At 40.1% G+C, this 26,708-nt stretch overlaps 15 protein-coding genes across 15 annotated transcripts; 9 read left to right on the top strand and 6 right to left on the bottom strand.

Moving 5' to 3' along the window:
• Window positions 1–464: 464 nt before the first annotated feature.
• MDM34 (ERMES complex subunit MDM34) lies at window positions 465–2,096 on the top strand (the record flags this gene model as incomplete). The annotated part of the gene is made up of 1 exon (XM_018133941.1): window positions 465–2,096. One exon carries the CDS (start codon window positions 465–467, stop codon window positions 2,094–2,096), a length of 1,632 nt encoding a protein of 543 aa, XP_017989430.1.
• Window positions 2,097–2,222: 126 nt separating this feature from the next.
• Window positions 2,223–2,477, bottom strand: BOL2 (Bol2p; the record flags this gene model as incomplete). The annotated part of the gene is made up of 1 exon (XM_018133940.1): window positions 2,223–2,477. The coding sequence occupies one exon, from the start codon at window positions 2,475–2,477 to the stop codon at window positions 2,223–2,225; it is 255 nt and encodes an 84-aa protein (XP_017989429.1).
• Window positions 2,478–2,620: 143 nt separating this feature from the next.
• On the top strand, window positions 2,621–3,481 carry NIF3 (uncharacterized protein; the record flags this gene model as incomplete). Its single annotated transcript, XM_018133939.1, has 1 exon — window positions 2,621–3,481. The coding sequence occupies one exon, from the start codon at window positions 2,621–2,623 to the stop codon at window positions 3,479–3,481; it is 861 nt and encodes a 286-aa protein (XP_017989428.1).
• A 125-nt stretch (window positions 3,482–3,606) lies between these two features.
• AW171_hschr74468 (uncharacterized protein) lies at window positions 3,607–4,152 on the top strand (the record flags this gene model as incomplete). Its single annotated transcript, XM_018133938.1, has 1 exon — window positions 3,607–4,152. The coding sequence occupies one exon, from the start codon at window positions 3,607–3,609 to the stop codon at window positions 4,150–4,152; it is 546 nt and encodes a 181-aa protein (XP_017989427.1).
• A 312-nt stretch (window positions 4,153–4,464) lies between these two features.
• AW171_hschr74467 (HGR091Cp) lies at window positions 4,465–5,466 on the top strand (the record flags this gene model as incomplete). The annotated part of the gene is made up of 1 exon (XM_018133937.1): window positions 4,465–5,466. The coding sequence occupies one exon, from the start codon at window positions 4,465–4,467 to the stop codon at window positions 5,464–5,466; it is 1,002 nt and encodes a 333-aa protein (XP_017989426.1).
• A 780-nt stretch (window positions 5,467–6,246) lies between these two features.
• On the bottom strand, window positions 6,247–8,082 carry ARB1 (ATP-binding cassette family ATPase ARB1; the record flags this gene model as incomplete). Its single annotated transcript, XM_018133936.1, has 1 exon — window positions 6,247–8,082. One exon carries the CDS (start codon window positions 8,080–8,082, stop codon window positions 6,247–6,249), a length of 1,836 nt encoding a protein of 611 aa, XP_017989425.1.
• A 253-nt stretch (window positions 8,083–8,335) lies between these two features.
• Window positions 8,336–9,427, top strand: COG1 (Golgi transport complex subunit COG1; the record flags this gene model as incomplete). The annotated part of the gene is made up of 1 exon (XM_018133935.1): window positions 8,336–9,427. One exon carries the CDS (start codon window positions 8,336–8,338, stop codon window positions 9,425–9,427), a length of 1,092 nt encoding a protein of 363 aa, XP_017989424.1.
• A 194-nt stretch (window positions 9,428–9,621) lies between these two features.
• Window positions 9,622–10,497, top strand: AW171_hschr74464 (HGR088Cp; the record flags this gene model as incomplete). The annotated part of the gene is made up of 1 exon (XM_018133934.1): window positions 9,622–10,497. One exon carries the CDS (start codon window positions 9,622–9,624, stop codon window positions 10,495–10,497), a length of 876 nt encoding a protein of 291 aa, XP_017989423.1.
• Window positions 10,498–10,548: 51 nt separating this feature from the next.
• Window positions 10,549–11,817, bottom strand: KRE29 (Smc5-Smc6 complex subunit KRE29; the record flags this gene model as incomplete). The annotated part of the gene is made up of 1 exon (XM_018133933.1): window positions 10,549–11,817. The coding sequence occupies one exon, from the start codon at window positions 11,815–11,817 to the stop codon at window positions 10,549–10,551; it is 1,269 nt and encodes a 422-aa protein (XP_017989422.1).
• Window positions 11,818–12,002: 185 nt separating this feature from the next.
• VRG4 (GDP-mannose transporter) lies at window positions 12,003–13,010 on the bottom strand (the record flags this gene model as incomplete). Its single annotated transcript, XM_018133932.1, has 1 exon — window positions 12,003–13,010. The coding sequence occupies one exon, from the start codon at window positions 13,008–13,010 to the stop codon at window positions 12,003–12,005; it is 1,008 nt and encodes a 335-aa protein (XP_017989421.1).
• Window positions 13,011–13,841: 831 nt separating this feature from the next.
• SWM1 (Swm1p) lies at window positions 13,842–14,339 on the bottom strand (the record flags this gene model as incomplete). Its single annotated transcript, XM_018133931.1, has 1 exon — window positions 13,842–14,339. One exon carries the CDS (start codon window positions 14,337–14,339, stop codon window positions 13,842–13,844), a length of 498 nt encoding a protein of 165 aa, XP_017989420.1.
• Window positions 14,340–14,597: 258 nt separating this feature from the next.
• On the bottom strand, window positions 14,598–16,205 carry EXG2 (glucan exo-1,3-beta-glucosidase; the record flags this gene model as incomplete). Its single annotated transcript, XM_018133930.1, has 1 exon — window positions 14,598–16,205. One exon carries the CDS (start codon window positions 16,203–16,205, stop codon window positions 14,598–14,600), a length of 1,608 nt encoding a protein of 535 aa, XP_017989419.1.
• A 1,014-nt stretch (window positions 16,206–17,219) lies between these two features.
• On the top strand, window positions 17,220–18,740 carry DFG16 (Dfg16p; the record flags this gene model as incomplete). Its single annotated transcript, XM_018133929.1, has 1 exon — window positions 17,220–18,740. The coding sequence occupies one exon, from the start codon at window positions 17,220–17,222 to the stop codon at window positions 18,738–18,740; it is 1,521 nt and encodes a 506-aa protein (XP_017989418.1).
• Window positions 18,741–18,988: 248 nt separating this feature from the next.
• On the top strand, window positions 18,989–23,434 carry DNA2 (bifunctional ATP-dependent DNA helicase/ssDNA endodeoxyribonuclease DNA2; the record flags this gene model as incomplete). The annotated part of the gene is made up of 1 exon (XM_018133928.1): window positions 18,989–23,434. One exon carries the CDS (start codon window positions 18,989–18,991, stop codon window positions 23,432–23,434), a length of 4,446 nt encoding a protein of 1,481 aa, XP_017989417.1.
• Window positions 23,435–23,956: 522 nt separating this feature from the next.
• On the top strand, window positions 23,957–26,461 carry RIE1 (Rie1p; the record flags this gene model as incomplete). Its single annotated transcript, XM_018133927.1, has 1 exon — window positions 23,957–26,461. One exon carries the CDS (start codon window positions 23,957–23,959, stop codon window positions 26,459–26,461), a length of 2,505 nt encoding a protein of 834 aa, XP_017989416.1.
• Window positions 26,462–26,708: the final 247 nt, after the last annotated feature.

The raw sequence follows: 26,708 nt of genomic DNA, 5'->3' as shown, positions 1-26,708 counted from the left end.
AACCGCCTTCAAAATTGATTTTGTGACAATGTTTTTATTTCGTTCCAAGTGATACACATTCGGGCGGTTATAGCTTCATCCAAGAAATTATACCATGCGACAAAAACATCTTTCAAACAGACATTCCTAAGGTTTAAACGTTATAATTCATGCACCTCAGTACCTCATAGAATCTGTAGGATACTTCCTTTTCCGTACTAGTCTCATTCAAGAACAAAACCTTTACAGTTAATCAAGATCATGTGACTTCTAGCTGCATCATAGGGTACGAAATTACATACTCAACCAAAAAAGTATTACAATAGTAAACGTCTTTCTAGAGTTCTAGCCTCCTTAGAGAAACTGCGAGAAATCATCGGATAATATAAACAACAACCCGTTATAGAGCTATATATCATAAAATTGATTCAAGAGTTAAAAGGTGGTGTTAAAAGGTGGTGTAATATACTATTTACTTGAGCAAGATGTCGTTCATATTCAATAAGGAAACGTTTGAAGATAACTCATTTAATGAGGAGATGAGGAAGAAGCTCACAAGAGCACTTAATGCTGACCAAAAAGAAACAGAGCCTTTAAATACAGGACCTTTAGCAACTGAACAACCGGGCGGTAGCCGTTCAGCAGCTAGTAGGCGTGGTTCTGCGACTACACAGGATGCGAAGAGCGGCTTCAGGAAAGTTGACATACTGAAGTCCGGAATCACAGTGACTAATGTTGAGTTCCCAACTATTCCTAGGCTAGAAATATTGGATTTGGACGTTTCAACACAGGCTAAATCACTAATAAAAGGTATTTGCAAAGTTAGCTGCCGGGATGCGATGGTTCAAATTACGACAGAAATTGAAGCGAATTTGCTATTACTGCACGTAACTAGTTCGCCGAAATTTGTAATACCGAAGCTTATATCAAATGACTCTTTCACGGTTCCGATAACTATGACTTTTGATAAGATTCATCTTGAAGCCATTAGCAATATTTTTGTGAAGAACACCGGAGTTGGTATTTCGTTTAACGATGTAAACTTGGATTTTCAGTTTCAGTGTTCCATTAAGTTATTACAGTCTAGCATCGAAAAGCGACTCAAGGCATCTATGGAGGCAGTATTTAAGGATGTATTGCCCAGTGTGATCTTCAACATGTCGCAACGCTGGTTTACCCATGGAGATACCAACACACCTGTGTCAGAAAACCCAGATTATGACGTATCGGATCTTGTGCATCAACCAAGGACGATATTGGATGATTCAGATCTTAGTGACTTATCTCCAGCCAATATGTTGCGGTTGTCAACCTTAGTTTCTTCACGACAGACATTGTGCTTAAACTCAACCGCTGTAAATACTATTTCAACTATTCCCGGCTGCTTGGAACGCCAAAACTTGCATCGCTTTAATTTGCGTATCCCATCATTGAATAACTATTATGGTGAAAAAGATAATGATCTAAATGACGACAGGGATAGTACTCCACCTCGCCTTATGGGGAGGTCAAAAGGTACTCCTTTACCTCGTACACTGTCGACAGTCAAAAATACTTTACCCAGTCATGTTCTTAACTCTGATTTTTATGACTTGAAAACCATTGCAGCTATACAGACTAAGATATTTGAGAGAACAGGAGAGAAGGAGACCTCATTACGGAGACGGAAGATTCGTATTAAGAAAAATAGCAAGCGCGAGGAATCCCTGCCACTACCACCCCCAAAGATACCTCAACCAAAGACCACGGTGGAGCAAGATCCTGTATTGGCTGAATCCCCTCAAATATCTCCAAAGAGTGCAAAAACGCCTCTGGTTGTTTGCGCTCCCCTGACAGGACACCCTAACAAACTTTATTTGCATCTAGCCGCGCTTGAGGAACTTCATAACAAACAGAAACGATCTGAGGTTCAAGAACTGCGCTCACCCCTGTATCCCCATGTTTGTAACAAAAAATTTTGCATCGTTCCTCAGCACTCCTCGGATACTAAAGATCCTTCTGCTTTATTGTTCGACAATGGCAAGCGCTTTGGTTTCGTAGGACTAATTAATAGTAACAGCTGTAGGTGGGGAAATGACCCCCCTCCACCTTATCGTGAAACAGTTAATTCCGATTAGCAATCATAACTATACTGTTTTAGGTCCATTAACTAGGTATTTCACTCTTTTATATATACATATTATTAACATATATAAATTTCAATACAAGTATCTGCTATCGTTATGCATAAAAAACAATAGTAATTACGCAGATAACTTGGCATATTCATCGACGGTATAACATTTGACCCTTACAGCATGCATTTCCGCTATTTCAGCTTTTAGAATCTTGTTAATTGCTCTAGAACGTTGTAACCTGTTTTTTCCTTCGAACCAGTTGCTAACTACAACGATATCAAAAGATTGCCCACATCCAGCAGAAGAGTCCACTATTAAAGCTTGGTCGAACTCTGGCACATCATTAGCTAGCTTGTCATATATAATTTGCTCTGTTACCATCCTCTATGTTGCTTACTTTTATCTGTCGCATAAAACTAATATACATGGTTTTGCATGCCGGAAAATAAACTTGCGCTTGAATATATTCAAAAACTCGCCACCACTTCTGTACCCAAATCATTGAATATAATAAAATTAATAGCATGTCTACTAAAAGAGCGCTCTCTAAGTCCCAACTTGATACTGTCCTTCAAGTAATCAAAAACGCTTATCCTCCCGCTTATGCGGATGCATCATGGGACAATACCGGGCTCCTCATTGATTGTTCCGTCGAAACTTCTCAAGCAAAACCAAACGTGCTACTCACAGTCGACCTAACTGCATCTGTCGCCCAAGAGGCTATTGAAAAGGGAACAAACCTAGTGGTGGCCTATCACCCATTTATTTTCCCTTCCTGGAAGAGCATCAATCCATGGGATAATACACAGCACCGCTCTGCTATATCATTAATCCAACATGGAATTAGTGTATATTGTCCACATACATCTGTTGATGCTGCCTCTAATGGTGTCAACGATTGGCTAGCCCGCTCACTTGTTTCCGACCCTTGGGAGGTTGACAGCTCGGTTGCCATTGAGCCTGTTAAGCCAGTTAAAGGGGAAGAACCGGAGGCTATTGGATATGGTAGGCTTGTGCGCTTTCAAAAGCCGCTACAGCTGAGCGTAATTATTGCGAATATCAAGAATGCTCTAGGGATATCCCATGTACAGGTGGCAACGAAGACACCATTGGCCTCGAAAATGGTGAGTTCAGTAGCACTTTGTGCAGGTAGTGGGTCTGGGGTATTTAAAAAGTTAACTGAAGATGTTGATTTATATTACACAGGTGAACTCTCACATCACGAAGTCCTCCGTTTATGTGAAGAGGGAAAATCTGTTGTCCTTTGTAACCACTCTAATACTGAGCGTGGCTACATAAGAGAAATTATGCACAATATTCTCACTGATGCAGGTTTACAATGCGAAGTCAGCGATACCGACTGCGACCCCCTACATACTGTATGACACAATTGGTACTCTCTGTTTTCAATATGTAAGAAGAGCACATAAATAGAAATAATAAAAAAATTTGGCCGCTGTGAACCAATGATGCACGAATTAACACAACGAGCTTTTAGTTATTACGAAATATGGACAGTTATAATATCAAGCGAGAAAACCGTAAGAAATTTCAAAACAAGGAGCGCTTAAAACGCCGCCACGCAACTCCTAGTGACCGTAAGTATCACCAACAGGGTACTAATGTTTCCCTAGGTGCTACCGAAACCCAACAAAAAGACATTGAACCAGAACCGGAACTACTATCCAATGAACATCGGTACTATAGTGACTTAAATATTACTTATAACGATGATACTTTCGATCCAGAAGTCCTTTCGAAGCTTAAACAAGTCCTTGCTCAGCGCGATTCCCTAACCACGGATGGTTCCCGCCCGGGCGAAGCCACCGCAGTAACAGTGAAAGAAATCAAATCTATGACCGTGGATCAGCTTAATACTCTTCTACATGGTCAGAAGCAAATTGGGGACCTTTCAGTAGGCTCTAATGCTTCTTCTCAAGCTCCCGCTCAAGTTCCCCACTCTGCCGCCGACGCCACCGATACCCCTCCTCAACTTCCCCGGTCTGTACCACGTGACCTTCATGCGGATGAGGATTTCCTCGAGTCGCTGTTATAAACAGATCACATCGCACGGCACAATTTTTGTAACCGCCGTACGGGTTCTGTTTTACAAAATTCCGTCACCCGGCCAAAATTGTGTCATGTGATCACTACACTTTCCGAAACAAGGAGTTATTTTCTCCTTTTTTAAAAGACCTCTCACTCACGTAGCAGTCATTGTTTCACACAGGCTAAACGAACATAAGAAAAGTAGGACACAAACAATCGATACCAAGTTTTTAACGTCGTCCACTAGTCGATACCATTTACTATAAGTTATCTAGAAAATTTTCGGACGACTAGAGCCTAACGAAAATAAAACTGAACGATGTCGTCAGATACAATGTTTTTTAATAGCGCTAGGCTGCTTCCAGTAGAAGGAAAACACAAGGTGAAACAGTTGCGAAAGCCTGATAGAGGGAAACAGTCAAGAGCTCATGAAGTTCAGAAGCAACAACTTCCTAATGGTGAACAACCTAACTTTGGTCACGGGATTAAGAACTCAAAGAAGCCTCACAGTAATTATAATGGACTTGGTTGGGGCAAAAGGAAGCCGAAGCAAGACGTAAAAAGCAGTAATTCTAATGGTAGTTTTGAGAATGTTGTGCTGACTAAGGATTTAAAGGAGCTTCTCTCCATTAATGCAGATGAGACAGAAGTTGTCAAGGTTCCACAGAATACTGTTGGAAATCCTAATGTTTATGAGCACACGAAAAATAATTCTGGTGCTAAGGAAAAGGCAGCAGCAGCAGCTGTGTTTGCGGCAGCAGCAGGGGGTACAGTATCAGACGTTCACACTAATGGGGCCAACTATTGTCGGCCTGGATACCATATGCCAATTTCGGCAACTGGCGCTCTGCGTTCCTCCCCTATCATTGAACACTCTACGTTACATATGCAATCACCATCAGCTATAACATTTCCGGGTTATCAACCCTACATGCAGCATTTAGGCGGTCCCAAGAAGTTTCCCCAAATGCACTCTATGTCTCCTGGGACAATGGCGACACCTCCTTCGGTAGGTCTACCACCGCCGATTTTCACGCAGCCTATGGGACTTTCCCATAAGCAAACCCAATTTTACCAGCCTTCGCAGCCTACCCAAGTGCCATTATCAGCGCAACCGGGTTTACCAGGCAGCGCCGGAACCGCTGGTACCTCAAGTTCCTCAGCCCCTCCTAAGAGGTCATCTTCTTCTAATACAGACGCAGGGAGCAGGAGATCCCACAGTAGAAGAAGCAGCCAAAGTGGTAGCAGTGGCTATGCGGGAGCTACATTTGCTGCTGATCAACCACATCTCTCATCCCTACCAAAACCTAGTTTTGTCTGAGGGTTATGATAGAAGTTTTTTTTTTTTTTTTTTTTTTTAACTGGTGATGATGTTGGTAATGTTTATTTATCTTTATTCGAATTCCCACTTACATTTGTATTATTTACTTGGGAAATATGGATTTGGTGCTGATACCTTTTTTGTGTGGGTTTCGTACTTACCTCGGTAGGTATAAGGAAGGTACGGTCATTTAACAATAGAAGAAAAATAGATTGTACGGCAAAAGTTATCATACTCATTAGTCCAGATATTTTCACGATATTATTTTTCATTTTATGTTTTACTCTGCATCATTGATAAATGTTACAATAAGTTTTATCAGTATGACATATTAACCCCCCGCTAGATCAATATTTTGCACTGCCCACTATCAGTCGAAAATTGAAACACAAGAAGCTAAATATAAAGGTTTATTATGTTTAGCGAGGATTAGCTTGGGGGAGGGATATTATTGAACTATTACTTACTTCAGTGAAGGCATATAACCTAACCGCGGGGTAGCATTAAATTAGGACTGAAGTTTTTTGAAGATGTCTGCAAATAGATTAAACTTAAAACACTTCCAACTTCAGCCTAGACTAGATGGCCCGGATTAAGTACGGTTGTGCGGTGCTCTTTTTTTTTTTTTTTTTTTTTTTTTTTTAATTTTCAAATATTTTTATTAGTGTATTTGGATTGCAGTATATGTTTATATGAATAATACAATACCATTTATCTAATAGGCTAAAAACCTGATTTCACTAAGCACAATATATCGTAAATAGTCTGCAAATTCAGTAACTACAATACAACATTCTTCGCCAATTTGTTCTTGTAATCCAAAATAGAACCTTCCCACCTAGTAGCCGTTTTGTTTTCCACGACAAAGATGTCCTTTGCGATTCTGTCTAACAATCTAAAATCGTGGGACACAACAACAACACCACCATTGAATGAATCAATTGCATCTGCAAGAGAATCGATAGTTGGAATATCTAAACCGTTAGTAGGTTCATCTAATAACAAAACGTTTGGTTGCTCAAGAGCCAATAATGCAAAAACGACACGAGAACGTTGACCCTCAGATAAAGTTCCCATCTGGACAGTTTGGCCTTCTCCAGTCAAACCGTAGCGACCTAATTGACCTCTCCAATACTGGTAGTCCTCAGAGATATGCGAATACTTTCCACGAACAAATTCCAATGCGGATTTTGTTAGATCCAATTGGTCTTGAGAATGTTGAGAGTAGACACCTAATTTAACGTGTGTGTGTCTAGAGACACGACCACCTTGAGCGGTCAACTCACCTGTCATAATCTTTAATAAGGTAGATTTACCAACACCATTTGGTCCAACAAGTGCAATTCTAGAATCCATATCAACACCAAAGTTTAGACCTTCGTACAAGTTGTTTTCTGGATTTCCATCGTAAGCAAACGAGATTTCATCGAAGGCTAGAACAGGTGGTGGTAATCTCTCTACTTCTGGGAACCTGAAAGAAAAGACCTTGTCTGGGACAACAGCTTGCACCAACCCGTCAGCTTCCATTTTGTCCAAAATCTTTTGCCTGGACTTAGCTTGTTTCACAAGATTGGCATAAGTACCTGCGGAAGCAATGAACTTCTTGATATGGGCAATTTCTTCTTGTTGTTTGTTATATTGTTTCATTTGATTGGTTTCCAATTCAGAACGAGTCTTAATGTAAGAGTCGTAGTTACCACCATAAGCTGTTAACTTCTGCAATCTCATGTCGAGCATATTAGTACAGACACCATTCAAGAAATCCTGCGAGTGCGACACCAAAACTAATGTACGGTCAAAACGCTTCAAGTATTCTTCCAGCCAAACACAAGCCTCTAAGTCCAAATGCGCAGTTGGGTCGTCCAACAACAACAGTGTAGGCTTCACAAATAGCGCCTTAGCCAAAGCAACACGCATTTTCCAACCACCAGACATGTCCTTGGTCTTTTTGTTAATGGTCTTAGGATTGAAACCCAAACCAATCAAGATAATAGCAGCACGTGTTTCAAAGGTTGATGGATCCAATGAGTCCATCTTTTCATATAGTGGCTCCAAAAGCTCGGACTCCGGCCCATCTTCGACAATAATTTTCTCAACAAGGTCTTCCAGTCTTTTCAATTCATTTTGAGCCTCTCTAACAACATACTCAAGTGCAGAATATTCAGATGGCTCGGCTGGCTCGTCTAGCAAGTAAATATCAATATTTTCTGGAATAGGATATTCTCTGGAAGCAATGGCCTTAAGGAAAGTAGATTTACCACAACCGTTCTCACCCAATAAACCATATCTACGCCCATAGTTCAATTCAAGTTGAGAATCTTGAATTAAAACCTTACCATGGAATAACAATGAAACCGAGGACATCTTTATGTCTCTTGACGTTTGCAACGAGTCCAACACACCAGTAACAACACGGTCAGAAATACCATCTTTATCTTGTTGAAGTTTTAGTTTGGCAATTTCTTCAGCCGCAGCTTCACTCTCATCTACATCTTCATCCTTCTTCTTTGCAGATCTTTTGGCAGTTGTAGTAGTCTTACCAGCAGCAGCTTTCTTAGCCTCTCTTTCTGCCTTTTTGGCATCTCTCTTAGCTTTTGACGAAGAAACAGGCGGCATAACAATCAATAAATAAATTACACCTTCCAAGCTGTTATTTAAACCTTATAACGAGCTAATGTGCGTTTTGATCTGGTGAGAGTAACCTTTTTACTTTAATTAATAGTTAACCTCATCGGTGTCTAGTGCCTTGCTAACAGAATGGAAAATTTTCTTTTATTATCTGGCACGTGATTTCTTTTAACATTTAGCTGGCCGTTAGTAAAACTACTAAACACCACTCTAAGACAATTCAAGCGACTAAGAGTGAATTATGGACGCTGGAAAGCTGTTTGAGACTCGTTCGGTTACAGAGGTTCGAGATTTTAACCTTGAATTATCTCTCAATGTGGTTAAAATGCGTAAAGAGCTGCGAAACCGCCTTCAAGGAAGCTATGCTGATATATTGAAGGTTGGCAAGCGTATAGAAGAGCTTTATGGAGTTTTCGAAGAGGTGGATAAGGGTTTTATGGAATTATGCTTTAACGAAGGTGAATATAGAATAAGCCGTTTGGCTGAGCCAGCAGCGTTGACTCAAGTCTCAGCACCAGCAGTGGATTCTAATACAGAGAATGGCTGTTGGGTGCTGCTAAAGTTGAGCGAGTGGGCGCTCGCAATTTCAGAGTTCATAAGAGAACCCACTACTATTCATTTCCGGCGTATGGTGGAGCTTTTCCCATCAATTGCCGATGTCGCAGGCGAACAGTACGGGGAAATTGTCCAGCAAACCTGTCAACGTCTGGAACAGTTTTTAGAGGGCCCTGGTACAGCCCAGTTAACACTGCAACAGCTAATAGACTTATACGGAGTGCTGGAGCGTTCTGTAGTATTCAAATTTAGCCACAAGGCGTTTGAGAGCATTCTGGACCAGCTCTTGGTAGATCACCAGAAAATTATGGGCGGTTCCCCAAGTGCCCAAACGTTTAGTCAGCGCCAAGAGTTCTTAGAGGCCTTGCGCCTCAAGCTCCTGAAAGATGCGGAAGACCTCTTAGAGCAGTCTAAATTCTCCAAAAAAACTTCTGAAAATCAACAATTCGATCCCTACGCTTTAGAACAGACACCTGATTCTATTTTCGTGCAAACCATAGCAAACTACGAACTAGGTTTAAGCACCCCTTCGCGTATAAAGTTTGGTCAATGTATTTCTAAAGCTTCTTCTATTCTACGTGAATTACGCGATTTACAAGCGGATGCCGGGATTAATAAACTTCGAGACCGTTGGATTTCTAGAATAGAAGATGAGCTCAGAAGTGTACCGGGCAACACGGAAGCTACTAGTGGCGCCGTTAAAGAACTGGTAAATCAACGTAATAACCAACGCTACCAAAAGTATCTAGAGAATTCACTAAGTCAAATTAGTGTGTAGTATAGGTAATTGACTCGTTGTCGGCTCCTTTATAGTGTTGCTGTTTAAATTGCCCCTTTGTTCTTGACAGGCGCATAGTGGGTTAATTAACTGACTCACACAATACTAACCTTCTACAAAAGACAAAACATAAAGATTCTCTAGTCCGTTACCATTTGTTATTAGTTTAAAAGCGACTTTGATAAACCTCATTAATGTACCTAACACCTTATAAAAGTAACTTTTTAATACGATATTTATCCGAAATGACCAAAAGCAAGCTAGTAGTATACCAGGAAGCCGTGGCTCAACAGTTAGCTAAAAACGAAAAGCATTTAGAATCATTAAATCACGAAGGAAGCGTGGTAAAATTCCCTGTTGACCTCGAAACACTTCCTACACCCGATGATGATTTGAAGGTATTTTTTTTTGATATTGATAACTGTTTGTACAAGAGGTCTACTAAGATCCAAGATTTGATGCAAGTTTCAATTCAGAATTACTTTAAGTTCAGTTTGGCCTTAAATGACGAGGAGGCCTATGAGCTAAACCGAACTTACTACAGGCAGTATGGGCTTGCTATTAGTGGACTCGTTAAACACCACCAAATCGACTCGATGGAATATAATCAGATGGTCGACGATGCATTACCCTTACAGGATATACTTCAGCCAGATCCTGAGTTGCGTAATATGTTATTGAGGCTCCGTAAGGCGGCTAAGGTTGATAAGTTATGGCTTTTTACGAACGCGTATAAAACGCACGGGTTGCGATGTGTGCGCTTGTTAGGTATAGCCGACTTGTTTGACGGTATTACATACTGTGATTATTCGGAGAAAAGTTTAGTGTGTAAGCCAAGTCTGGAAGCATTCTATAAGGCCAAAGCTCAGAGTGGCCTTGGGCAATTCAAGAACGCTTATTTTGTGGACGACAGTGGGATCAATATCAAAGCCGGCTTGGAAGTAGGGATGGCAAAATGTGCTCATGTAGTTGAAACGGTGGTAGACGAAGACATGGGCGAATCCCCAGAAGGCTGTGCAGTCATTAGTCACATTACAGACCTTCCTAAGGCTGTACCGGAGCTATTTTAGATTTGAAGTTTTAAAGGTTATGTATCGTATATACAACCTGCGGGGTGGGCTCTAATGACTATTGGAATGAGAGGCAATAAAAAGGTTTATGTAGCTTTTTAAAAGCGAAAGTTCGATCGATGAGACATTATGGGTATTCACGTCGAGAATGCAGTCTTTACAGTATTGTAGAAAGTGCTTGTGGTCAGTTCTCGTTTTCGAGTTCATGGCTACGGAAGTGCTGTTCACGAACAGTAGGAAGTAAAGTATTTGGAACCAGTCCTTATCATCCATTAGCAGTTCAAAATGGTGTGCCAGAGCGGTGGAACTAGTATCGCCGACCAATAGCCTCTTAAGAAGCTCGTCTCCTATCGGTAGTAGGCGCGTCGCGCGATAATGTAAAAAGTAGTAATTATGAGGCACCAAAGATAGATAAACGTCTAGCTTATCTTCTAGTAAATGTTTGTTCCAGCAGTTTTCAGCCCAGCTCATGGATAGATCCTCAGATTCAAACACCTTGCGATCTAACAGGAATAAGAGGAAGTAGCGAAGCGATGTTTCCATCATTATTGAACCTTTCTTAGGCACATGCCGCAATATCTCTTCGCACATTATCTCCACTGGTACCCTATTGTTCAATTGATGGAACTGTTTACAATTAGTAATAGAAAATTGAGGCTCTAAAGCTAAACTGGGAGCTCCAAAACGAGCGTAGAGCTGTTTAAGGTTCTGGGCGGTTCGTATTCCAAGGAACCGTTCAACAGGAGCAGATTCTTGATATGTAAATGGCTCAGTAAAGAAATACCAGTCCTGAGTGGTACCAATTTGATCCCTAACCAGAAAATCCAGCAGCTGCCTGGACACGGGGTTCCTTATGCTAGACTGGATCGCCTTCTCGCGTTGTTTAATGACATCGACAGCACCATTAGGAGGACCAGAAGGAGAACTATTCACATGTTCATGCAATTTCGCAAAACGTTTAACGTTATGAAGGAAATCAGTATCAATCTCCCTTGTGCTCATATTTGTTGTAGCAAGCATTGTATCTTCTTCGACCTGAGGTGCACTTGGCGTGTTAGACACAACAGGAGCTAGATCATCACTCTGTACTATACTTTGCAGTATAGGATCAGTAGCCTGCAGAACTGAATAAACTCCACTCTCTTGATCAATTAGATGACTATAGTCGTCGTCCAAGGATGAAGATTCAATATCTGAACTTCCAACTGAATTAAGCTGATTGTGTACCTCATCACCATCTTGATTATCAGACAATACAATTTGAATGACTTGTTCAGTGTCACTCTGCGAATCGCCGACAAAGTCTTCCGACCCAACCATGGGTATCTAAAGCTCCTAGGACCAGTTACAGGCAGAGTTTATTCTTTTATATAAGAATTACATAGTGGTAGGTTGAACGAAAAAGAAATGGTCGCTTGATCAAACTAACTACATTTGAGCAAATTCTCAAATCTACACATATATGCCTACTCATATAATTATGTTCTATAAAACTATTTGAGAGTTCAAGACTTGGAATATTGCATTTGCTTCTTTTGTTTGGCAACAGCGTAGACAATACCGGCCAAAAAACCAAGGAAGATAGAAAGAATGGACAAGAAGTTTCGTGGTGCGTCAAAGAATATCAATCCAGAAAGTGCAATTGGAAGTTTATTCAGAGCTCCAACCATAGAGTATGTGGTGGACGAGGTAACTCTAACACACCAGCCTGAACAGTAGGAGATACCAACAGAGGCAAGCCCAGAAATGACCATCGCTGTTAAAGAATCCTTTGATAAGTTAACCTCAAGATTTGCTGGACTCCATTCCTCGATTAAAAATGACGCCAGTAATAAAATAGGCATTGCAAGAACGTTATTGTAAAACATTGTATCAAAATCCTTAAAATTTGTCAACGTGATACGTTTTCTCATGATAAGGACGAAGAGCGCTGACGCAATACAATTGGTAAACATCCAAAAGTAACCAAAGTTGAAGGTCATATCAGAAGCATCAGTAGCTGTAGCTGCAGCTGCAGCTGCAGCTTTCTCAACTAGCGCTTGACGATCTCCCAATGTCGCAACAACAGATGACAAAACCATCAACAAAAATGACAATAGTTCCATAGAAGTCACCACACCACCGAAGAAAAGTACTTCTCCATATGCAATTAGAATGATGGTTAAATTTTTAAAAATGGTGTAAATTGGGACTGCTAAGAATTGCAAAGCTTTCGATGACGTGTAGATCATCATAACCAACAGAATCGAGATAGGGAACCAGTTCTTCACATCTGTTTTATTTAGTGGGCGAAACTTAGCATAGCCAAATACTCTCAATACCAATAGTGCCGATGTACACACCAAAGATTGCACAAATAACATCACAAAATTCATATTGAAGTCCTTTAAGTTAACAACAAATTTATTGGTAACAGTCATAAGAATGGATGAACCACAGTATGAAAGGATAGAAATCGGACCATTATTAACGATGCGGGACCATTGTCCAGTATCAACCTTCAATTCAGACATAACTAATGATACAATGAACTTCTCTACCACTTTGTTTTAGAAGGTAGTGTGCTGTCGATGGATTCACGCCAACAAATCTTTTCGTTAAAAGACCCTTTCGTCAAGAGTGACGTGAAATCACGTGAAACTCACGTGATGAAAGTAGTCATTGCTTGTGCACAGACCATACATTTTGCACTTATTACACATTATAGATTAGTCCTAGTATCTGGGGTAACCAAAGAATCCTCCTTATAGATCTTTTCTTTTACTTCGTAACGACCTTTTACCTAATTTCGTGGTATGCTGCTGTCGCCGGCTTATTGCCGCCTTTGTTTTCCCGTTTAGCGTCGTTCTCTAAGGTAGGTAAAATTCTCGAAGAATGAGATGCGGCCTATAATCATAATTACAATACCCCTGCTTACAGCATGGGACATAATGCACTAAACAAAAACATTAGTCTTTGTTATACAGAACATTTGCACTTTCGTTTCACAATCCTTAAAGATAAAATTGTTAGGATATGCAAATAAATTCTCTTCAGTTGTAGAGAGCATGTGATGCCGGTTTAGTTGAATAGTATCTTTTGCGGTTAGAACATTGATGTACCGAATTGGGTAGTTAAAAAAGAATGTTGGGATAAAATGTAGCTAACACGTACAAATGTTCTATTAGTGCTGCCAATTTAATATACTGTAATAACTTGACTTGTAGTAATAACCGTCATACCGCTTTTTGGGCACTGGCACATATAATTAAATGTCGCTTAGGAAAAATCATTAATAAGGGCCAGTTGTCCATGTTTAAGCGGCTACTAAAGTAAGAAGAAAACACGAAGACCTTCATAGTAGCTTAGTTAGACGATCTGCTACCTTGATTAGGGTGATTTTGATGTTGATGCGAACTGTGGTGGGGATTTGGAGCCGCGCTAGGGATATGAGATTTAGAAAATGCATTTATAGCAGTGACACGATCACCACCATGAAAGTTATTGCCAAGTAAAACTCCGTCTTTATATAAATCACCATTGCAGGTCATTTTTAGTCCATGAAACATGGTCCATTGCTCTTCGTCATCGAAACAATCCCAATATTGATTCACTAGTCCATGAGAACTTCCTCCAGCGCCTATAATATTTGTAGTATTACTATTACCACCTGGTATTGTTCCCGAACCAACAGCTGGAACGGATGGTAGATTGGTTCCAGTACCACTACTGCCAGCTCCGGTAGATTTCCCTTTCATCTCGATTTCGTCCGGTAGAGGAAACGTTTCTTTCACCCACCGTAATATCATTTCGCTGTCATTTTGGTAGTGATATGAATGAACTTGAGAATCCACGTATCCCATAACTGATTTACAAGGCGTTTTATGTGTTTTGCAGTCTTTTTGTTTTGACCTTTTGCAAATGCTACTTTTTGAGGCTTTCCTAGTCACTTGAAAACTGAAGTTGCGGTTGTTCGATTATCGCTGAACCTCAAAACTCAAGACGACGCAACTTAATAGATGCATTTGAAGGTGGAATTAAGATCAGTTAATTATATTAGCACTTGTGATCTATCTGTATATAATGAAAAAAGCTATGCGAAGATTTATATAATGCGATGTTTAGAAGTTTGCGAATGAAACTACAGCTACTAAAGCTACAGCCGCCAGTAGAGGTGTTAACTTACTTAAATATTGGAATGCGTGCTGTAACATTGGGTTTCCTGTAAGTCTAGCTGCTCCATTAGCATGTCTGTGTTCTAAGTCAACTCCGCTTGCTGATAGAAGTGATGAGTCGTTGGTGGCCTTTATAGAACCATTAGGATAGAAGTAAGTCAAGTTGTCGAAGGGATGGGGGAATAAGTTGCTTTCAACTAATTTTAAGTAATCCCACTCTGGTGCGGTTTCTGTCTTCCAGTTCCAGAAGATCCATCCCTTGGAATTGTTGGTATACGACACTAATTGTGCCTCGATGAATTGACGAACACGAGTTTTGTACTCTGAATCCCATTCTGAAATAGACTTATATGACTGGCAAGTACCCAAAGCTCCATTTTCTGATGAAGAACGGTTAAGCTTGTCGTAATATGTACCGTCGTATCTTGAACCGATTCCAATACCATTCAACCATGTTGCACAGTCGGTAATGGCACCCGACCATTCTCCAACGATACTTGGATGGGACGCTTGTTCCTTTGCCAAATCATCTCCATATTCTAGAATATCGCTCAATCTGCTGAATTGATCATTAGCATTTTGGTGGTAATTAAAGACCTCATAGTGGTGATGATCGATAAGAATAGGGAGTTTCGTGTCGTTTCTGTACTCATCCCAGTAACCAAGAGGTTGAAAGGCATCATGAAGTACTAATGTGGTGGCTGCATCAGATTCCGTGTAGTCATCAATTGTTTCTTCATAGAAGCTTATAATGTCATCTTCACCGATTCTGCTTGCCATCGGTTCATTCACAACTTCAATACCTGTGATTAAATCCTTCCATTCACCAGTGGTGTATTCTTCGTAGATGACCTTTAATATTTCCACAGTTAACTCTCTAGTACCGGGTTCCTTTAACCATCCAAGTTCGCCCTCACCGTCAAAGATTCTTCTACCGGAGTTGTCAAAACCATTCTGAGATCCCGGAACACCATGCAAGTCAATCATAACTTTGAGTCCAGCATCACGGCACCACCTTAATGCCCTGTTGAAGTATGACAACTGAATACCACCAACATATGGATCATAGTACATCATGTCGTTAACGTAACGATCAATAGATCCAGGTTTTTTCCACGCCCAGTAACCTATCGGGATACGTACGAGATTGAAACCATGCTTCTTTATATTCTGGATGTCTTTTCTCGTGATCCATGAGTTATAGTGTTGGGTCAATAATTGGCGTGCTTTTTCCTGTCCAAGTGCTTTGCATAATGTGTACTCGTCCACAATATTAACATTTGTACGAGAATTTGCATAAGAAGAATGCTTGGCCGACCAGTAAAGGGAAGGAGTAATATAGGGTTCTGTAACTAACCATCCGCCAATAGAAATTCCCTTAATTGCCTTAATTGAATCGACTGTTGATTTATTCACAGGATCCGACCACGTAGAAATCAAAGGCGCAGTACTGTTTAAGTGCCGCGATAGATCCACTTTGCTAGCATTCACTACATAAGTAAACATTGCTAGTGTAGTAACTATCGTAGATAAGAGCAGATTTGTACTTCTCATTATCTATATTCACAGTATCGATTGTAATAAATTGTAACCTATCGAATAACTTAAGTCGGCAAGTTATAAGCACTAAAGTATTTGAAAGGATAAACAAATGTTGTTTAATGTATGTGCTAATACATGTAAAGATTAATAGACATCAAAAATAGGATGAATCCAAGTATTATTTATTTGTGTCGAATTTTTCTTATTGAGTATTACAGAACTTTGTGACTGACACAGACGCATGCCTTCACTCTATTACTGTTTATTGTCATTTGGGGGAGGAACGTGACAAGCAAAATAACAACAGTACGGTAAGCATGCGTCTATTGGACACAATATCAAAATAACCAACGAAAAAGAGCCAAGACGTTCGAGTTTACTCTGGGAAACTAAAAATATCTAATTAAGATTGTAGTGTTTTTAAGTTTCAACATTAAGCTGAGTCATCACTAACTATTAATTAATAATTAAGTACTATACGCTTGTAATATATTTGTGTAGTTAACTCTCTATATTTTAGTTTCTGTAGTTATTGGCATAAGATGGTGACAGTAACTAAAATAAGCCAGTCGCTGCTGTAATCGATTTTTGTGTCGTCGATAAGGTAAGCAAAAGCCAGACAGAACTTTACACTATCAACAAGAAAACTGCCGGTAAGCATTTAAATTTAGTTATCTCCTCCCAAAATTTATGAAAAGTGACTACTGAGTATACTAGCGTTAAAATAAAAGCTTCAGTTTGTCTTCATTTTAGATGATTAGTACTATGTAGGACTTACAAATAGTCAATTAACAATCTGGATCTAGATCGTAAAGATCTTGGACGATATATAAATCGAAATAGCTAATTTGTAAGATACTTTGCTTCCTGGATCAGCGTAGTAATGGTTATATGATTTTCAGTTCCGAAATTCGTTCGGTTTTCAACGTTATCCGTTATTTAACCGCGTCTATAATCCATACTTTTAACAAGCTCTTGAAAGTAACGTCGCAATCTGCAAGACCAGCACTAAAGGATCTATATAAGATGAGAGGTCATTATACGCCGTGGAGGAAGTTAGAACTGGAAATTATAGATGCTGCAGCGGCGTTCAATTGCACGATAAATATGCTTACAGGAGGAGATATAAAGATTCATGTTAATACAACAGTCTCAACTTATCGATCCAATAATCCCGCATGGTTTATAAAATGTATGAATCAAGCTAACTACACTCTACTGACAAAATCACTAGAACATATATCGTTACAGGATAACTTATTCAAGAACTATAGAGACTCTTTTCTAGGGAGCGCGGTGATGTATGGAAGTTCGCTACCGGCAGCATGCACTATAGCTTGGATCATGGTGCTTGTATTAGCCTTACTCCCAGCCAAAAGCCATTATGCGAATAGGGGACCAGTATTTATTTATACTTTATCTTATGCAATTGGCCTAACGTTGTTTGCAACCCATCTTACGAGGAACGTATTTCAGAAACAGTACCAACTAAATTACCAAAATATATCAGAGGTTGCGTTAAAGATCAATAAGCATATGATATTGAAATTCAATTTATATCTTAATTCTATTCTGGCTAACCTAGCGTGGTTGCAAGTCGTCTACCATATGTTCCATAATTACAGACAGTCAAAAAGACGGTGGATCCCGTACTGGTTAAAGAACCATAGCACTCGAATACTATTTATAGGGATTCCTTTATCAATTGCTGATGCAATAGTTGGAGGCATTAATCTATTCTGGTCGCCTTCCAATGTTGCGGAAGGCGAAAGAAGACTCATTTCAAAATACGAGGCATCTTATTACCTTCATGTGTTCATCGAATTTCTGATATTTGTTCTATTCACTATTTCCATATACTATCATGTTTACCAATTTTTCATTCAAACTATAGATTACGTTCAGCAGCGAGAAGATGACAATGAAACACAGTCTAAATGGGCCACCCTAAAAGATACCTATAGCGCCTACAAATATACAATTCCAATACTGTTACACAATACCCTAGCTTTCGCATTTTTCGCTATTGGGATAACAGTAAATTTCTTCAAATATAATGGTATGTTTTACTGGTGTTTTATAGTCACTTCTTTCTTTAGGGTTGTTATTACAGTAAGTGTGTGGGCATTATTAGGTATACTGGAGAAACAGGAACATATTCTACGAAAGAAAACGATTTTAGGCAGGAAAATTAGTGACGAAGATATGTTATTCGTGGAACCAAGTAGTTCTCTGTTGGGATTTAATTCAGGCGAAACCGTTGAAGTTGACCAGAATCAATGCTCCTCAAAGGAAATAGGTCATAGGGAAAGGACTACTGACAATTATAACAGTAACTCGGGATACAGTTGGTTCTCTAGAAGGGTAAATATCTTTAAAAAAAACATTGGGTCATTCACAGCTGATAACTATGAGCTGCAAACTAAAGAATTACATAGTTTCACAATTTTATCCGATAGTAATAGTGTTGAAACTGAACTGGGAAGAAACATTATCTTTGATGACGATACATGGTACACAGATACTTTTTCATCAGTTGATGAATAACTGTAAATATGCAGCGTTAGGATAAAATTGTCTATGTAGTGATGCTTGGGTACGTATTACGTTAAGCGCGTTATTTTCAAGATCGCGTGAAGGTCTTTTTTTATTTATAAACAATAACTAATAACATCTTGGTTATACCTATTAATTATAGAACCGCACATAGGCCACTATTTTCCCATTTATAGCTCATAAATTGGGATTGAATTAGTACAATTTCCATAGTTGTTGCTAATTAGTGTAAGGTTTAAATGACGAGGAACGATAATAAGCGGACTTCTTCAATATCTGTATCTCCCCAAAAAGCTCGGTACAAGAGTCTATCAACTGTAAAGAATGAAAGTGGTGTTCACAGCTCTAAACCAACTACAAAGAAGAAGAAGAGAAAGTTTGGTTACAAATTTGCCCCAATTAATAAACTTCATGTTTCGGTAGACCCTCTGCAACAGAAATGTGGTCGTTTGCAAACGGAAAGTATAGAGCCCACATTAAAAAATATTTCAACACCAGGGATGAGCAATTCTACTAAAGTCGCGGAGTTTAGCTTCAGAAGTGAAGATGGAAAGATTGGAACCAAATGTTTACCTACCCCGCAGAATAACCTGCACATTGTAGAAGGCGATAGGACCAGATCGTATAACGACGGCCCATCTGAAGAAGTAATATGGATGTTTTCTCCTGTAAAACATGGAACACATAGACATCCTAAGGTTCAATTGGGATCATTGGCCAGTACATCACCTGTGCCTGTATCTGGCTCCAGCAGTGATCTCGAGGAGAACGTAGTGATGCGAAACGAGTCATCTACGCCCATTACTTCTAATAAATTTAAGTCAATTTTGACTTTTCCACATATTAGCTCCAACGCCGTAGAGAATACTGGAATTCGTAAACAGAATAGTGCCCGCCAAGGCGCCCGAAGCTCTACGCCAGCCCCTTCTGAAATAAGAAAATCTATGAGAGACATCGATGATATCATTAATGATATCGTAGGGGACTTCGGGCCAACGCAAATAGAGATTCCAAGCTCACCTGCGAAGATAGAGCGACAGGTTCCAGCTACAGTTCAAAGTAGTTTATTTCCGGAGCAGTTATCACCACATCAGTCCCCCTTAAGTTCCGGACTTTCAAGGGCTAGCGAACAAGCAATCAGTGTTGACAATAAGGACGGAGATGATGGAGATGACTCTCTAATTGATATCTTATCTCAAAAATACAGCAAGCCAAGATCTTGCCAAGTATCGGGGTTACCAAAAGGTACACCAAGGAAGGTTGACAAAGACCTGAGTACAAATCAAAACAATAATTCTAGTTTTGATAAAGTCCAGGAAGAAAACACTGATCCTTACCACTGCACTTTATCCGAGATATATGATGACGACTCTTTAATCTGTGATTTGGAGGAGAATAAGCATCTTCAATATCCGACAGCTGTAAATCCTCAGGCATCGGATAACACAGATACTAATACTGCTAATATATTGCGCAATGATTTAATAAAAGATATAAACTCTTTAAGCTCTACAAAACTGCCAGAATGGATTAAACTTGCCAAATGTGGCTATAAGAGAGATGGTTTCACCAGACTAGTAATCATATCAGTAAAAGAATTCAAAATAATCAAAGGACCAAAACAAAAAATCCTCACTTGTGTTGATGAAAACGGTTTTCAGTCTACTGTTCTGGTACGCCTACCATGGGTTGATTTATCATTTCACGTTGGAGACGTGATACACATCATAGAGGGCAAGAATGTTGGCAATAAGAGATTGTTATCAAACGACATAGATCCTTCCACTGGTTTGATTAATGATAACCTTTTAATTTTAAATCCAGATCTTTTAGTTTCAGCTACAATGATTGGAAACTCAATTGACTGTATTAGAAGATCAGTCCTTAACTTCCAGTTACAAGAACCGGCCGAACCAAGTGTACATATGCTTATCGGTTCTCTGGTACATGAGCTATTACAAGAGCTGCTGAAAATAAAAACTCAAAATCAGGAGGTCAATGATAAAGTCATTGAGAGTACCTTAGATGGCATTATTGAATACCATATGCTCTCTATACTAATGTGTAATGAAACAAAGGAAACCATTAAAGATACAATTTTCAAGTTCCACGTTGGTAATCTGAAACAATTCATTTGCGAGTATGTTAAAGATTCAAACAGAAACTGCCAAGTCAATGTGGTAGGCTTCTCTGAAACCGAGAGGCTTAGTATCTCAAATGTAATAGATATCGAAGAGAATATATGGTCACCCATGTTTGGCATAAAGGGTTTTATCGACGCCACTGTGGAAGCACATATAGGTCATAATAAAAAACTGATTGCTCCTTTGGAAATAAAGACGGGCAAGTCGAAAGCGATTGCACATGAGGCTCAAGGTTCTATCTATACTTTGCTATTAACAGACAGGTACGATCTCCAAGTTGAGTTTCATTTGATGTACTATAGTCGGACTAATGACCTTATAAAACATCCGAGATCACTTCATTCATTAAAGCACTTGTTAATATTACGGAACCAGCTAGCACAAAGGTTAAAGCACAACTTGAATGTAATCAATGATAAAACCTCCGATATCGATGTAGAACTACCGCCAATATTACAATCATCAGTGTGCGATAAATGTAACATTAAAGATAAGTGCATGGTACTGAATAAATTACTAGAAAATGGCAATAAAAATGACAGTGGGCTAATTCAAGGTGAATACGAGCATCTCACAGATCACCTGACTAGTAACATCAAGGAATATAGCGCATTTTTTAAGAAATATAACAGATTGTTACACCTTGAGGAGTCTAGTATCAATAGCGCATCAAAGGAATTATACTTAATGACAGGAGAAGAAAGAGAACGCACCAATGGGCGATGTTTGCATGGACTCATTATCTCAGCAGTCAACTTAACTGGGGGCTTATATCATTATAAATTTACCCGCTCCCACAATGGTGCTGGATTTCCATCAATTGCAAATGGCCAGGTTTCTTGCAATGATATAGTATACATCAGCGATGAGGTAGGCCATTTTTCCCTAAGCCATGGAACTGTAAAAGAGATTACAGACAACTATATTCTGGTAGCTTGCAGAAGAAGATTTGATATGGACAACATTCATGAAAGTTTTGGTATAAATGAAAAAAAAATAATAAGGAGCGTTTTAACTTACGATGACTCCGTTTCCAATCACGAGAAATCCATGCGAAAGGATATTACCTACCGAATTGACCTCAATGAGTATCATTTTGGCTTAGCACTCGCAAGGTTTAATTTGTTAAATTTATTCATGCCTGAAGTTAACCCGGGAGAAGAGTACGTTGATGAAAAAGGTAATGCAGTATTTCTGAAGCGTTGGCAAGGTGGTAATACAAAAACCAGGAAACTTTTGGTAGAAGGAATATCACCACGGTTCAGCAAGCAACCATTGATCAGTTATAAATTGCCTGAAAACCAATTTAACCCAGACCAAGTACGTGCAATTGATAAGGTAATGCGCTGCAAAGACTACGCATTGGTGGTTGGTATGCCCGGAACCGGGAAGACAACAGTAATTGCACAGATAATAAAAATCCTGGCATCTAATGGCAAAACCGTGCTTCTCACATCGTATACGCACTCTGCTGTTGATAATATCATCCAAAAGCTGTTAAGCTGTGAGTTTGGAATCTTAAGATTAGGACAGAAGCCCAAAATTCACCCTGCGGTACGGCATCTTGCTAAGGACTTTAGCAATATAACAACAAATAAGGATTTACGCAGAAGCATTAACACACCAATGGTAGTCGCAACTACATGTCTGGGCATAAATGACCCTATACTCAGCCTCCGCGACCGAGATTTTGACTATGTAATTCTCGATGAGGCAAGTCAAGTGTCTCTGCCCATAGCTTTAGGTCCAATTCGTTTCGCTGACAAGTCGATTCTTGTAGGTGATCACCATCAACTTCCTCCATTAGTAAAAAACGATATTGCCAAAGCACAAGGTCTCCAGGAAACTTTATTTGAGTTCCTCTGCGATCTTCATCCCACAAGCGTTGTCGAACTCACCTTTCAATACCGCATGAATAGCGATATAATGGCGTTATCTAACGAATTGATTTACAACGGAAAACTAAAGTGCGCAAATAGCACTGTAGCAGGACGTAAACTACCCCTATCCTTACACGATTCAGTTACTACTTCCTGGGTCAGAGAAGTATTAGACCCGTTCAGGTCCGTCGTAATGGTCGACTACGATAACATACCCTCCATAAAAGAAATAGCCGAAAGGGACAATATAAGAAATCCAGGGGAAGTTACTCTAGTCTCAGAACTGGTAAATGGCCTCATAGCTTCAAATTTCCCGCCATCGGACATCGGTATAATGGCCTTATATAGGTCCCAACTACGTCTTCTACGCAATGAACTTTCCCATCACTCCCCAAAACTGGAAATCCTAACTGCAGACCAGTTCCAAGGTAGAGACAAGCATTGCATTATTATATCCCTAGTAAGAACTAACCTAAAGGTTAATGGCCGTACTCTACTAAGTGAACTTCGTAGAGTAAACGTCGCCATGTCTCGCGCTAAGAGTAAACTAATCCTAGTATGCTCCAAACGAACTCTAGACACAATTCATGAAATCAGGGGGTTTATTGCTCTCCTGCAAGCGAACGGTTGGGTATATTCACTCCCTCCCCCGCATTCGTAGCATCTATAATTATCTCAGCCGTCACGTGGAGTAAGTCACGTGGCCATATGCCGACCGTTGCCTACACTGTCGCGTGACTTCTCCGGACACATTCCACGGCCCCTCACCGTTTCCCTCGTAAGGCGGGTGTATCGCCAATACCCGCTCTACCTTTGTATAGACTGACTACGAAAATACTCACAAGAAGCTATAATAAGCAGTGATCTGTCCAACCTTTCGTGTTTCATTCAATTACTATCTCTGTTTCCTTATTTAGTGCGCGTTTTTTGGAGGTTAAAAAACTTAAAAGTCACAATGTAACAGGGTGTATCCGATACGGTATTTCCCCCCTTAGAGACTTACAGTTGTTCAATTCTCTTTAGATCTTTACTAGCACACATAACACTCTAAAAAGATATTGGTCCTGGTTATAAGAATTTTAAGCAACTACTGCTAATAGCTATTATCAAAGGGTGATATCATTGATTATAGTGCTGTTATAGAGACAAGCAGGTTTTCGTGCAACGGGGTTACTTCTACGGAATGGCAATTGAAAAAATGAAGGAGATACAGCCTACAGACAGGTCTAAAGCTAGCAAGCGTTCGGATAAGGCTGATGCAGATGTAACAGTTGTAGAGGGTAATTTGGCTGGCCTCAGTATTACTGACCCAGCTTCGGGAGGAAGTGGCGTTCAAGAGGAGTTAAATACGTCACGTGGCAATAGTTCAAGTTTACAGCTAGAGCAATTGGAGAATACAAATCTGCTTACTGTTCGCATTAAGTGGGCGAAACCAGATAATTTGATGGATGACTATAAGTTACAGCTGTTGAACAGGTGTAGCGATGCAGTGTTGTTTAATCGGGGGTTTCCTATAAATCCCTCTATCATTGAAAACTACGAGTATTTCTCTGACAGTAAACGGTTATTAATTTTGAAGGAAAACGAGGATATATATCCATTTGAGGTTGGTACTGAGGAGTATGCTAGATCGTATGGTAAGGAGATGGGAACTTGGTTATACGACTTAGTGCTACAGGCGCAGTTCAAGACTTTCGCAGACCTGGCTGAAGCACGTGACGCAATTAAGGAGTTGATTGTAGATAACAAGCATGTTGAGGAGTGGTCAATTAGCCAGAATCTTCACGCGTTGACCCACCCGGGTAACCTATATATACGTGGGATTCCAAAAGACCTGACTGTTGAAGATCTTCTTCCTATATTTACCAAGTTCGGACCTCTGTTGTCCCTTAAGATCATAGTTGACGTGAACACGGGTAAGTCACTCGGATATGGGTTTATTTCCTATCCACTTGGTTCTCAGGCGGCTCGGTGTATAAAAGAATTGAACGGGAACTTGATGAACGGTTCATTACTATTTATCAATTACCACGTGGAAAGGAAGGAAAGGGAAAGGATACACCTTGACCATTTGAAAGAAGACAATGACGATGAAAGATTTAGAGGTGTATTTGTCGGTAACCTTCCTTCAGAGAATGAAGATGGCACGTTAATTACTCCTGGACAAGTTTTTGAGAAATTTAAGGAGATACTAGATCCTGTGGAAATATTATCATATTATTTCCCAAAACGTAATTCGAACACAAATATTGAGTACAAAGATGATGACCACTCTATGGGAAGTAATTCTCGGGAGAACATTGAGACTTGTGCTTCTCAGAACGAGATCTCTCCTTTGAAAGGATACGGATTTATGAAGTTTTCGACTCACGATATGGCATTAAAGGCTATTGACGTCTTAAATGATTATAATTGGTTAGATCACATCTTAGTTGTGAACAAAGCTGTGCAAAATCGACCTATTCATAACCATGGCCACCATCATCACCACCGCTCTTCTAGCAACCGTGCGTCTGTTTCCTCAAGACAATCCAGTGGTTCAAGTATGCCTTACTTTGGTCCCACGGGCCCGTCTGGGGCTACAATCCATCCGCCATCCCCCGCTTTTCCTATGTTCGCGCCTGCTTTTTCTGTTTCCCCAACTGGGTCTGAGGGTGTCTCAGCAGATCGTTCTCCCGTACTTTCTGGATCTAGCGGTTGTGGTTCCCCACAGGTAAATTCATTAACACAGGGACCGGTTTTTACTGCTCAATCTCCTGCTCTCAGCCCGGACTCTGTAACAGCTCCACGTTCACGTCATGGATCGTTTTATTTACCGTCTTGTCCAGTGATTTACTCTACATCAGGTAATATACCAGGTGCTCATTCGCAGTTTGGTCACCACGGCAATGCTCACTCAGCGGCAGCTGCAGCCGCGGCAGCAGCGTTTGGTGGCTTGCCAATTCCGACTAGGGATCAGCAAGAATCCAACCTGTATGTAAAGCACATTCCACTATCATGGAAGGATGAGGACCTAAATGCATTGTACTCACAGTATGGGGAGATAATCAGCGCAAAAATAATCACTGTAGGGGGCTCAAAGAATGACGATGGGGAAATGAAATACACACTTGATGATGTGCCGGTCGGAACATCTAGAGGATACGGTTTTGTATGCTTTAAAAACCCCCTAGATGCCTCTCGTGCTATGATGGCCACAGACCGTTTCCAAGTCGAACCAAACCATGTGTTGTATGTCTCCTTCGCGCAGAAACGTGGTAAATCTGTAAGCATGAGCTCCTCCTCTCCTAACAGTAGTGGCAACTCTGTTCACTATTCATCTGGATCGGGCCCAAGCTCCTCCCATTCGTCTTATCATAACAACTCTCGTCAAAATCCTTTCAATTCTATAATGGGCAATTATAACACTAAGTTTATAAACGCCATGATCCAGCAACAAAATCAACAAGTGAACAGTTCCCCAAATAACCACAACCAGGCAGCAGGTCATCGCGGATCTTGGGCTGGTCCAAATCAGCAACCATCATACATGCTGCCAATTGTCCTCCCACCACCACCACCTGTCAATGTTCCCAGGTCCAGTAGTGGGTCGAACAAAAAATTACATGATACCTTCGACAGTTCTTCCGCCTCCGGTTCTACAGTGATTGACATTGAGCAAGAGCCAAGTGCCCTTGCTACAAATTAGTTTCTAGATTCTACAGTTCCAAATTTTTTTTTTGTTTCTGGTTTTGTACTGATTTAATGGACATAACACCCAATATCCTACCTTGACAATTAAAAAGGAATCACTTCGTGATCCATCTTGAACCTCTCCACGATTTATTAACTAAGCGGCCTTACGTAACGTAATTCTAAGTTGAACAGTTGTAATCTATTTACAATGAATAAAAATGTTACAATTCTCTCTGATTCATCTCCATTGTATTTTTAGA

The sequence above is a fragment of the Eremothecium sinecaudum genome, chromosome VII (genome assembly GCF_001548555.1).
Source record: "Eremothecium sinecaudum strain ATCC 58844 chromosome VII, complete sequence".
Classification (NCBI taxonomy): domain Eukaryota; kingdom Fungi; phylum Ascomycota; class Saccharomycetes; order Saccharomycetales; family Saccharomycetaceae; genus Eremothecium; species Eremothecium sinecaudum.
The sequence above is the reverse complement of the archived record's forward strand: the minus strand, read 5'-3'. Positions and strand labels throughout refer to the sequence as shown.